Source organism: Dipteris shenzhenensis, chromosome 9, assembly GCF_047967505.1.
Source record: "Dipteris shenzhenensis isolate YYH24624 ecotype China chromosome 9, Dip_SZ_1.0, whole genome shotgun sequence".
Classification (NCBI taxonomy): Eukaryota; Viridiplantae; Streptophyta; class Polypodiopsida; order Gleicheniales; family Dipteridaceae; genus Dipteris; species Dipteris shenzhenensis.
Window position 1 is genome coordinate 18,531,043 of NC_141604.1, and position 13,506 is coordinate 18,544,548.

The 13,506-nt window shown below is 44.9% G+C and overlaps 1 protein-coding gene across 2 annotated transcripts in view; it reads right to left on the reverse strand.

Annotated features, from left to right (window-relative positions):
- TPP2 (tripeptidyl peptidase ii) overlaps positions 1-13,506 on the reverse strand; it is a 203,805-nt gene that overhangs the window by 180,569 nt on the left and 9,730 nt on the right. For both annotated transcript variants that reach the window (XM_087378744.1, XM_087378745.1), the window contains exons 2-3: positions 13,195-13,273; positions 12,895-12,968 (exon numbers count right to left, since the gene is read on the reverse strand). In XM_087378744.1, coding sequence (XP_087234870.1) covers positions 12,895-12,968; positions 13,195-13,273 — 153 coding nt within the window. The remainder of the gene's footprint in view (positions 1-12,894; positions 12,969-13,194; positions 13,274-13,506) is intronic.

A 13,506-nucleotide genomic window follows, 5' to 3' on the forward strand; every position in this document is an offset into this window, starting at 1 on the left:
TGCGCAAGACCAAGGATCCCAAAGAGGAAAGAACTTGCAAAATCTGCCCCACAAGGGAGGTAGAAGAGGAACAACGTGTACTCCTAAGATGTAGATCCTACGCACACATCAAAGAAGAATATGGGGACAGCAGAGGAAATCTGAAAAATTTGTTGGAGCAGCCAGCCAAAAAGCTAGGAAGCTACTTAAAAGAAGTTGATCCAAAACAAGTTGCTCGGGCTGGCGCACAAGCTAGCCCAACAAATACTAACTACATCAAACAAGTTTGTAAGATGTTTTATATCAGTGGATGTAAAACACCACTATTAGTTTAGTAGTGGTCACCAGTCCGAAAGATCCAAGGGTCTCACATGGACCAACTACCGATTGGGTCCTTGTGCCCACTGAGGGCCCCCTCCCCCAATCAAGGGAGAATTTGCTTTATACTTGGGGAACTGAGAAGTAAAAATAACACTCTTCGAGAGAGCACGGAAACGCGCTTCTGAAGAGTGCTCTGTGCACACGTATTGCAGACCCAAAGATCTGAGAGGCAACACCGATCAATACCGCGACCTTGATGCTGTCCACACTGACAATGTAGGGCACTTCTACAAGGCAAGGAAGAGGCTTGTGTTGTCCAACGGGATGCAGAGTTACTGCGTGAGTGAGAGAGTGAAAGCTAGGAGTAATAGATTCTTAAGAGAGCTGAGAGATGACTGAAATATAGAGATGAGAAGTGAACTGTGCAAACTGGAAAAGATAACTGAAAAGAGCTGCTGAAACAGTACCCAAACCTTGCTTTGCTGGTCCAACACCCTGCTGATGAGCGGGCTGCCTATGCTTCTCCCACGGATGGCTGAACTGATGGCCAAGGGACTGAGGCTGATCAGGGCCAGAATAGGAGGCACAAAGGCTGCTATGAGGAGCTGACTCCTCTGGCTGAAGGAGTGCTGAAGGCTCGAGGCTACTAAGTGACGAAGACAGGGCAGCAAGGGCCCTATTTATAGGGCTGGAAATGAGCCAACCAGCCCCAAAACTAGCCGACTTTTGGGTCGGCTGTTTTGGGCTGCTGGTTGGGCTCATTGCCCCATAAAAGGCCCCATTGGGTGGAGTGCAGGCCAGCCTATAAAGGCAGCCCTCCCCTCACATGTTCCTGCCTTGAGGGAGCCCATAAGGGCTCCTATCCTAGGCTGGACCTAGGCCTATCACTAATCCTAAGATGGAAACACTACCCTATTGTTCTCCAGTGAGTACCAGTGAACAAGGACTAATCTATCTAACTTGACTTGAGGCAGAGACTGACTTACGTAGCTTGTGCCTAACTATCCCTAGACAAGGGCTCACAAAGGGGTCACAGCATACGACAAAATCTCCTCTTAGGAAACTATTTTGCACTTGTCGATGTAGCCAGTGTGTCACGTTGCACCCAAGTGCAAGGGTGCATGTGAAATTCCCTCCTCCTTTTTGGCGGTAGGTTCATTGATTCCAAGTACTCCCCCAAAATCTATGGGAACTCCAAGAAAGATTATTCGTCCAACCACACTGCTTCATGGGTACCTCGATTACAGAACTTGGTTTAAAACTCCCGGATCCTGCGTCCTGACCCATGTTTGAATTTATGAAGAAGGATCTACTCTGGCTGCAAAACTTGGACTTCATCAAGAACTTCAAGTTGCTCCTCGTCAGAAATCTCGATAAGAGGAGGTCCAAAATACAGCTTCAACAAAACTACATGGAACACATTGTGCATAGTCCAACTGTCCGAATGGCCTACTTTCATTGAGGCATCATTGATCTTTTGAATGATATGGAATCGTCTGAAGCTCCTAAAAGACAGCTTAGGGCACCGCTTGCCCACCTGCTTCAATCTCTGTTTGATAATTCGTAAATACACCCATTAACCCTTTTTATACTGGACATCTCGTCTGGATTTGTTATCCTAGCACGTGTAAGATGCTTGTGTTAGAAACATGTTGAAAAAGGAGGGGGAGAGAGAGAGAGAGAGAGAGAGAGAGAGTTAGGGTGTGAGGAAATAATGCTCAAATGAAGACATGAAGAAGGCTTTCATTCATTCATCAAGTATGACAAGACAAGTGAAGTACAAGCCTTATGTAGGCTACTCACTCCCACTAGCACCTAGTGTATATGGGATAAGTCCCATGATGACACGTGGCACTCAAACAAGACACACACACAGACTAGTACTAGATCACCTAGTACTACACACCAACACACTCTTTGACTATGATATCTCCAACACCTCCCTTCAGAGCAAAGAGTGTGAGACCCAACACGCAAGAGTACCCCTCCACCGCAATACTTCAAAGAGCAAGTCCAACTATCCAACACCTCCCGTGTGATAGTGACTTCTCAGTCAACTTGCGACCGGCAAGGGCAAACCATCACTCGTCATCCCCACTTACTATGAGCTGGGTGGTCAATACCATCAACCAAAGTAAAAGACAATACATTAATTTTTGGGGAACAACTCAGGATAGAGTACCTCTTATTGACTCCAAAGACATTCAATTTAGAGGGACAACTCAAGGCTAAGAACCTTTATTTGACTCAACACAAACACACCTGGCATAGGGGCCTAGAAAGCCCAATCCTGGTGAAATGGATCCTCGTCGTCAAGAGAGAGGCCATGAACCTTTGTTGTAGCTGCATGTATCTCCTCCGAGGGCTCTTCAGGTTCAGCTTTGTCTTCAGCCAGAAGATTGGCATGATGTGTCTCTTGTTCCTTGGCTTTCTTCTTGAAGCAATGGGCTTCAATGTGTCCTTTCCTCTTGCAAAACCTGCAAATAATGTTCTTTTTTCTCTTCCATTTTCTTATGGGAGCGAATGCATGATCAATAGGAGGGGCAATGGAGGTAGGCTATGGAGGTTCTAGGTGGGCAGGTAGGAGTGCAAAGGGCTACAAGGGAAGGAGGTGGAACTGAGGCAGCTGCAAGAGAGAAAAGAGCTTCAGCTAGAGTGATGAATTAGGGTTAGGGAAAGGGTGATGTAGCAACTATGAGAGGTGGCTCTGATACCATGTTAGAAACATGGTGAAAGGAGAGAGAGAGAGAGAGAGAGAGAGAGTTAGGGTGTGAGGAAATAATGCTCAAATGAAGACATGAAGAAGGCTTTCATTCATTCATCAAGCATGACAAGACAAGTGAAGTACAAGCCTTATGTAGGCTACTCACTCACACACTAGCACCTAGTGTATATGGGATAAGTCCCATGATGACACGTGGCACTCACACATAGACTAGTACTAGATTACCTAGTACTACACACCAACACACTCTTTGACTATGATATCTCCAACAGCTTGAGCTTCGGCAATGCGGGTTTTCACGGACTCCGTAATCTTTGCCATCGATTCGGTGGTTTTGTTGGCTTCAAGAGATGGAGACACCATCCAGGTGAGGAGTGATGTAAACCACCATCTAAACGTCACTTCATAAGCTGTGCGACCAATGCTTGAAGAATAGGTATCATTCAAAATGGCATGCACAAGTGGAAGAAACTGCTCCCACTTTCCGTGAGCATCATGACAATACTTGGAGAACTAAGAAATACAAATAACACTCACAAAAACGCGCTTCTAAAGAGTACACTGTGCACACGTATTGCAGAACCAAAGACCTAAGAGGCAACACCGACCCATACCAAGACCTTGATGCTGTCCACACTAACAATGCAAGGCAAGGAAGAGGCTTGTGTTGTCCACTAGGATGCAGGGTTACTACGTGAGTGAGAGAGTGAAAGCTAGGAGTAACAGATTCTTAAGAGCGCTGAGAGATGACTGAAATATAGAGCTGAGAAGTGAGCTGTGCAAACTGTAAAAGATAACTGAAAAGAGCTGCTGAAACAGCACCCAAACCTTGCTCCGTTTGTCCAACACCCTGCTGACGGGCTGCCTGTACTTTTCCCACGGATGGCTGAACTGATGGCCAAGGGACTGAGGCTGATCAGGGCCAGAATAGGAGGCATAGAGGCTGCTCTGAGGGGCTGAGGACTCTAGCTGAAGGAGTGCTGAAGGCTGGAGGCTACTGAGTGAGGAAGACAGGGCAGTAAGGGCCCTATTTATAGGGCTGGAAATGAGCCAACCAGCCCCAAAACTGGCCGACTTTTAGGTCGGCTGCTTTGGGCGGTTGGTTGGGCACATTGCCCCATAAAAGGCCCCATTGGGTAGGGTGCAGGCCAGCCTATAAAGGCAGCCCTCCCCCAGCCCATTCCTCTTCACATGTTCTAGCCTTGAGGGGGCCCAAAAGGGCTCCTATCCTAGGCTGGACCTAGCCCTATCACTAATCCTAAGATGGAAACACTAGCCTACTGTTCTCCAGTGGGTACTAGTGAACAAGGACTGATCTGTCTAACTTGGCCTAAGGCTAAGAGACTGACTTACGTAGCTTGTGCCTGACTATCCCTAGACAAGAGGTCACAGTATATGACAAAATCTCCTATTAGGGAACTATTACGCACTTGTCGATGTAGCTAGTGTGTCACTTGCAGGGGTGCATGTTGGAATTATCACCATAATTCATGGCAGTGACCAATGTGTGATCAATAAGTCAGTTAGGGGCACTTTTCCCTCATTAGAGGTTTTCCCCTGTAACAGGGGGGTACTTTTACTTAGGCTAAAGTTAGTGGAAAGGCCTTTATTGGCTTGTAAGTGTTTTTCCTTTCTTTACCGGATACCATAAGTTGCCACATGGCATCCTAGGAGGTAATCCCATATGCAATATTGCTTTGTACTCACCTGGGCCATACCTATATAAGGGCTCTAGTTGTACTTGGCATTCATTCATGATTTGTACTTCATTACTGAAATAGAATACATAGCAAGAGTTCCATTACTCAGCTTAATTCTAAAAAGGATTGATTCCTCCTGTCCTTGTGCAGCCCCTCACAAGTCTCTATTGTAGGTCCAGCCCATGACCTTCCACTCCTACCTTTTTCCTAAAACATAAGGTACTTCACTACTCTAACTTTCCTGCATATTCTACCAAATTTAGTGATGTTTACTGTCAGTTAGGAGCAGTTCTGTTGCATTGGTATCACAGCACTTTTCGTGGGAATTTGTGGGAAAGTTTTGCCCAATCACTTTGAAAATTGGAGCATCTAATCTTGAGCCTAGGACCTAACTCTATGCAAAAATTCAGCACCAGAAGTGCTCTCTGTTGGCAGTTGCCACATGGCAGGCTCTGGGAAACCCGATTTTCAAAGTGCTCAGAATTTGGGGCTTCTTGCATCAATGGAAAGCCCTTGCTTCCGTGATCATTTCTATGTATGAGAATCCTAAATGGTGGAGGACTGAGTCAATATTGAAGGGGTTTTCTCTCTGGCACAAGAAAGTGAAGAAAGTGACGATCTGCTGTTTTCCTGCACCAAATTAAGTCATTCTTGGCTTGATCTGTTTGCACTAATCTCTTGAGGCTGCTCCCTAAGTCTAGTGGTGATTTGGGACTGTTTGGAGGAGTTATGAGCAATTTCGACTGGCTGGCATGGAGGAACTGCTGCGAATTTCAGATGTATAGCTCCATTTCAGGTCAGCTTTAGTGCATATGGTCGCCTAGCTCCATGGATGCAACTGATAAAGTTTGATATTGATCTGATTTTTGTTACTGAGAAATCCGAAATTCAGTTGCAACAGCTAGCGCAAGATTGTTATTTGCCAAAAATTCTAGCAAATTCTTGCAATCCAGGTGTAATGTTATGAATTTCTACTCCTGATTGGCTCTATGGTTCATTCTTAGCATAAGGATCACCTAATCAAGTGGGAACTTTCAAGTTTTCTCTCAAAAAGTTGACCTGCGAAATTAGGGCAAGACTAGCATTTCGAGCTTTTGGTATTGGTTCATCTGCATACTTTCCAATCTATGCTAAATTGAGGGAGACTTACTGATTTTGACCCTTCAAATGGAAGAATTTTGGCTACAGCAGTGTATTGTCGTGTGAACAGTGAATCTATTATTGTTCAATTCTTCTATTACACTCATATACTAAACCCAATCAGTGCTTCTGTCTATAGCTTTGATAGAGAACTGGCTGTCCAAAGAATTCAAAGTCCTACATAGGTCTCTGTACAGTTTGGTTTACACATTGCGCAAAAAGAGCCTTGCGACAGTCTGCTACTCCTTGGGAATTGAGCTATTCTTGATCAAGGCTTAAGGCAGTGCATTTACTCTTGATTCGAGTCATTAAAGATGCATGTAAAGAGGTCTATTGGTCAAGCTAGTAAGCAGCCAATAGGAATCCTTGATTCCATCTCAAAGAAGGAAGCAATTGATAATCACGCTGTAGTTTCTGAGCCCAATGATCCTCACGTTGGCAATAATCAAGGGGATTTGGCAGCAACTCCTCACGTACAAATAATCATTAACCAGGAGCAGATTATAAAGAGTTGTATGGATCCAATGCTACAGATATTCAAGGAGTTAACCAATGAGATCAATATACCTAGATGAATTCAGGAACATTCCCAAACTCATCCTCTAAAAACACAACATAGTGCAGTTTCAATCCCACGAGAGTCACTCATAAGATTGAAAACCATAAACTCCATCACGCATAGCAGGGACTAGCTACTATGACATCCCCACTGACGTCATCAGCGCCCAACAATGGGTGTAGACCATAGTATAAAAGTATGCTCTCACACATACAAATCCACACACCCACACATACTTGAGCATCCATTTATACAAAGTCTTCGTACTGAGTTTCTATCGGCACTCCGGAGGTGAAGGGCAACTCAGCCATGACGAAGGCTAGCACTAAAGGAGAAGGCTAATCAAAAAGTAGTCCAAATCTCTTCATTCAAGCTACAACTGCTTGTGAAGTCTAAACGATTTCATTTTAGTCTCTCCCAAACGAGCATCTAAATATAAATCTAGCTGATAGGGCAACGCACCATTTAAGATAGAAAGAATTATCGCAATACCAGTCAAGGAGTTAACCAATGAGATCAAGGCTACCAGCAGACCTTAGGGCAGCAATGACATTCCAGCAATATATACAAACAGTTAAATCTATTGAACCAAAAAGATCTGTTCATCAAGACAAAGATATGAAAGACAAGATTATACTTCCTAAGTTCAAAGGTGATTCTACCTCTCCAGAGGAATTGGAGGAACGGCTCAACAAGATGGATGACTACTTCCTTCTATATCCAAAGGGTGATCAAGGTAAAATCAGATTTACTGTTCTTCATCTTGAAGATTATGCCCACTCTTGGTGGTGGCATCTGCAGCAAGAAGGGTCAACTTTTAATGCTTGGGATGAGTTCAAGGCTGAAATGTTTAAAACTTTTATATCTCCTTTTACTAGAGATCAATATATTTGTAAGTGGTATGATCTTACTCAGCAAGGATCAGTGAAAAATTATATCAAACAGTTTTGGAAATTAACTCTATTTGTTCATGGTATTGATGAAAGAGTTAGAATGCTCAAATTCATCCATGGTCTACACCCTAGTATTGCTTCACACCTTGCAGCTCTAAAGCCCAATTCTCTTAAAGAGGCCATGCAGTTGGCAGAGCTTTATGAACCCAAATACAATTGGAAGGAGAAGACTTTCGGTATTGGTCACTTTGGAACTAAGCCTACGGTCAAAGGTGTTTCCAATGATGAAAACAAACTTCCTGCACCTGCTACAACTTCTATTTCTAGGTTCCCCACAGTGTATGGCAGTGGCATGGGACAGCCTTAGACAGCCTAAGGCTTACAAGGCTACAAATGTAAAGCCATCCTTTAAACCTACTCCAAAGGATGATCTGGGTGATAAAAGAAACAAGTTGGTTAAGCAGTTCTCTCAAGCAATTATTAATGACAGAAAGAAGAAGAATTTGTGCAACCTTTGTGGTGAGAAGTGGACCCCTGAACATAGGAATGTGTGCAAAGCTAAAACAGGAGCAAAGTTGAGCATGATTCTAGAGATTGATGATGATTTATCTCCTGAAATTCTTGCATCAGAATCTGAATTCCACGAATATCAGGACTGTGTGAATGAAGGCCTTGATGATGATGAGGATCATAGTTCCAAATTGGGAACTACCTTTCCCTTTGATCCAGGTGGTTTTTCCATGTGTGATACCATGCTTATGGATGATAGTTTGCCAAAGTGCCCAAATAGTTCTAGACAATGGAACATTGAAGTTGCTGATGGTTATGAGGATGAGATCAGAAATTCTGATGGAAATGATGCTGTTGATGATGATGAAGTGTATTGGGATACACAATCAGTTGTGTACAGCATATCTCCTGATGTTTTTATGGGCTGCAAAGGCTCTCAAACCCTTAGGTTAAAAAGAACAATCAATAACAGACCAGTCCACATTTTGGTTGACAATGGGAGCACTCATAATCATACACTAGCCCCTGCCTATGCTGCCCGCCTCTTTCATATGCTTGAAGATCTTGATGATATCCCACTTCTAGAGGATAGAGCCGCACTTATCACCTGTTCCTTTGACATTGCTATCCAGTCTTTCCCACATACCACTATGATTGAACAAGCTCATTTCCTTCCATGTCAAAAACAAGTAAGGCGCTTGAAGCTGCACACCTATTAATTAGGCATATCTTTAAACATCAACGAACAACCTAATCTTTAGTTTCCATAGAGATACCAAATTTACTAGACAATGCGTCAAATCATTACGCCTTTCATGCACCTCACGACCTTTGATAGAGAAACCACCAAAATATATATTTCCGTCCAAAACTATGGACACAATACAAGAGAGATAGATCCAGGGTCCCACCAATGGTGTGGTCCTCTGATCTAACCACAAGGTCCTTCTCCAATCTGCTGGCTATCTCTAGACTCGAGTCCGCGTGCTCCACCTCGAGTGTCTAGACTTTCCGTCCAGTGTGTTCTTCTCCACCTTACTGCCTGTGAATCAGCCTAGGTGGGCAGCCCCTGCCAAGCTTTGTCTGCAGCACACAAATCCCTGTTCCACTGCTCCAACCTGCTTGTGAATGGCTGCTCCAGAAGGTATAGTGATCTCAGCACCTTGCTGCCCTAGATGACAGCCAAGGTCCCAGCCCTTTCCTGGCTAAGTCTGCAGCCCTTCAAGCACCTCTCTATCCTCCTGAATGTAGGCCCAGAGGGTGGCTTCCTGCTGCTCCTTTCTGCCCTGGAGCTGCTGGAAGCTGGATGATGAAATGAGGCTTGAGCCTCTCCTTTTATAGGCCCTAAGGCCTGGCAAAAATAACGACCAGTCTGCCTTGACTGGGCCGACTAGAACTAGGTTGGCTGGCCCAACCGACTTGGTTGGCTCAGCCCAACCAGCCCTATATAAGGGCCCTTTTCTGGCCCTTTGTTCCATGCAGGGTCCAGCTCCTTTGCTGCTGTCCTGCCACCTGCCAGCCCTGCTTGCAGCCATAGACCTGCCCATAGACCCCCACTATACTGCGCCTTGCTGAAGCCCTTTGCCGGCGCCTTGTCCTGGCCGTACCTCTTCTGTACACTGCCCTGCAGCAGCCTGTAAAGATCCGTACAGCTTTGTACCCTGCTCCGTACACATGCTGATGTCAGCACGCCTTTCATAGGGTCCTGCTGCAGTCCACTGAGTGCTTCATGCCAGGCCTGACCCAAGACACTGTATCCCCGCCATCTTCCTGCACATGAGCTGCTCCTGATGCAGCCTTTCATCCTTGGGATATCCCACCAACCATGAATGCCCCAGATCTGTCCCAAATCCACACATCCAGGTAATCTCTCTTTGGGCACATCTTGCCCTAGGTCTCCCTCCCCCACGCTCTCCTCATTTGGGGGCTTACAGATGGGGAGGTGACCTTTCCAACACCCCCTCTCACCAACACATCCAGGCCCAATGCCAACACATCGATGAAGATGCTCTAGTAACTCCCTGGTCGTAGTCCTCTGGAACTTTTCGATGTCGAAATCTTTTCCTGGCTTTTCATCCAGTGGCTCCTGCTCCACCAAGTATGGTTCCGCTTCCGCACACCACCCTGGTACACAGGTCCATCTTTGGTAGCACCTCTTGGCACCACCCCCTTCCGTTACATTCCTGCCTTCAAATTCGAGCAACCGAGCCTCCACAATCTTCCAGTTGTCCCCCTCATAATGAGTGAACAACCTGGAGTCTTCCAGACACCATGCTCTGAGGGTCTGTTTCAACCCGTCCTTCCTTTGGCAAGGTTTGCAACAAAAGTACATCTCCAAATCACCTGGACTGCGAACTTTAAATGCACCTGACTGAACCTGAGTCACCCTCCTTCTCGCAAGGGCACAATCCTCCAGTCGTGGAAGTCGATTCCCAAGAGCTTCTGAATCAAGGTCGTCCTTCAGCAAGGTCCCTGCCTTCAGGCTCCCACACCTGTGAGCCTCCTACTTCGGCTCTGATACCATGTTAGAAAATATCCAACAGAGGGTACACGCAGCGGAAGACTTATAGTAATGCCCAGGCTCTCACAGTGTGGTGTGGGTAAGGAATCACAAACTTCTTTACTTATGTGCATTCAATAGATGTGCAGACTCATCAATAGACAATGAACCAACCAGATAGAGAAACCACCAAAATATATATTTCCGTCCAAAACTATGGACACAATACAAGAGAGATAGATCCAGAGTCCCACCAATGGTGTGGTTCTCTGATCTAACCACAAGGTCCTTCTCCAATCTGCTGGCTATCTCTAGACTCGAGTCCGCGTGCTCCACCTCAAGCATCTGTAGACTTTTCGTCCAGTGTGTTCTTCTCCACCTTACTGCCTGTGAATCAGCCTAGGTGGGCAGCCCCTGCCAAGCTTTGTCTGCAGCACACAGATCCCTGTTCCACTGCTCCAACCTGCTTGTGAATGGCTGCTCCAGAAGCTATAGTGATCTCAGCACCTTGCTGCCCTAGATGACAGCCAAGGTCCCAGCCCTTTCCTGGCTAAGTCTGCAGCCCTTCAAGCACCTCTCTATCCTCCTGAATGTAGGCCCAGAAGGTGGCTTCCTGCTGCTCCTTTCTGCCCTGGAGCTGCTGGAAGCTGGATGATGAAATGAGGCCTGAGCCTCTCGTTTTATAGGCCCTAAGGCCTGGCAAAAATAACGACCAGTCTGCCCTGACTGGGCCGACTGGACAGACTAGGTTGGCTGGCCCAACCAACCTGGTTGGCTCAGCCCAACCAACCCTATATAAGGGCCCTTTGCTGGCCCTTTGTTCCATGCAGGGTCCAGCTCCTTTGCTGCTGTCCTGCCACCTGCCAGCCCTGCTTGCAAGCCATAGACCTGCCCATAGACCCCCACTATACTGCGCCTTGCTGCAGCCCTTTGACGGCGCCTTGTCCTGGCCGTACCTCTTCTGTACACTGCCCTGCAGCAGCCTGTACAGATCCGTACAGCTTTGTACCCTGCTCCGTACACATGCTGATGTCAGCGTGCCTTTCATAAGGTCCTGCTGCAGTCCACTGAGTGCCTCATGCCAGGCCTGATCCAAGACACTGTGTCCCCGCCATCTTCCTGCACATGAGCTGCTCCTGATGCAGCCTTTCATCCTTGGGATACCCCACCAGCCATGAATGCTCCAGATCTGTCCCAGATCCACACATCCAGGTACTCTCTCTTTGGGCACATCTTGCCCTAGGTCTCCCTCCCCCACGCTCTCCTCATTTGGGATCTTACAGATAAGGAGGTGACCTTTCCAATAGTTTTGTGGAGCTTCCAAGCAGCACAAAGAAAAGGGATACTTGGATTGCAAACAAACCCAGAAGACTTGCAAAACCTCTGGTGTTTTGAGATCAAATCCTTTTGAGAAACTAAGGCAAAGGCGTAAGTTTTGGCAGACAAGTTCACTTCTCTCAAAAGACATTCTAAGGAAAACTTTTTGCAAATAAAAACAAAGCTATTGGAACATTTGTCCATATAAGAAATAACACAATTCCTATGAAATTTTCGAAAAAGAGTTTCATCTTCTTTAGAAAGATGGTTACTTTGCTTTGAGCATTAACCGAAGGGGCTTCTTCTAGTTTCAAAGCAACTTTCTTCAAAATCTTCCCTTTCCATTCTGATAAGATATTTTGAACTCCTAAACATTCTTCTAATTGCAAAACAAACTTTGAGATTCCCTTATCGATAACTTTTAAAAGGCAAGACTCTTTAAAAGAGTACAATCAAAATTTCGTGCCTTTCATGAAAAGGTCTCTTAAGTTACTAGAAAGCAAAATTGAGGTATCAGCTATGACTACATGTCCTAAATCAGCATCAATAAAGCTTTGGAATCTCAAACAAACATCAACTATCTCTTCAAAAGCACCCCCTAGGGGAGGATTTTGTGAACTCTCACATGTTGTGCTTATTAAGTGGTATGACAAAAGATTAGCTATTGTAGTATATGCAACATTCTGGTATTTTATATCTGACATTACAGACTCTCAACCTATGTTTTCTCCTTTGCATCTAGCTTAATTTTGGCTCTTGTACAGCTTTAGGCATTTCGCTCATGGTAAGCACAAATTGCAACACGTCAACAAACAATGGCAAAACATTAGCTATTGTAGTACATGCAGCAATTTGGTTAATTTCAGCTCTTGAATCACAAATTTCAATAGGTCAACAAAGATAGGCTGTGAAACGAACACAAATCACCTCGTGCGTTGCTATCACAAGAAAACACAAGCAGCCTCACAAGTTGTGACACAAAAGCTATGTCAAAACACTACCTTTACACTAGTCTTCAAAACACACCAAAAAAAAAAGGAGAGGGAGGGGTGGGGTGGCGGCAGGTTAATGAACATTTTCATACTTTCATAAGGCTTGCCCTTGTAAATTATGCCATGCAACTAATAAGCGCTCAAGTAGTAGAATATCACAATCAGCTTGAGAAAGAATTCCAACCAAATAGCATTACTTATACAAAACATTCATACAATAATAAGTTTTACTAAGAAATTAGTTCCCAAAAGCCTAACCTGAGGCACCCTTAATGAAACCATCCTTATCCGCTTTAACAACCATCGATGTATCCACGTCACCACTCCCAGTGCTGACACAAACACAATACAGGACACATCAATGCTTTAATTGAAGTACAAATAAAATCAGCAATTCTAGACCAATCCAAAGAGCACTTCCTAAAACACCCCAAAGCTCCTGGGATAGCTTGATATCAAACTAGTTAGGAACAGCATTTGTTTGTTATATTCCAAATTGAAAACATTCCACATCAAGAGAGCTTTCCACAGCAATGTAAAAAAAGCATCCAAGCTCACCAATCAAGAATGTCCAAGATCTTGGGTTTCCCATCTGATGTGGTTTGTAATCCAGCTGCAGCTGGGTCAACTCCAGAGTCTGTTGTAAGGCTTCCACAAGTCAGCATTGTAAACACAAATAAAAGATATTGTCTTAAGCATACAAGAATCCACTCACAAAATTTTAAACAATAAACTTTGCAATATGCTAGTAGAGAATATATGCTATCTGAAATAGACTAAGAACTAGGACTCAAAAGCCGAAACATGGCACTACGGTGGCTCATCTGTAAGCAGTGAAAATGTCTCGAATGTGTGTCTATCAGGCTGTCT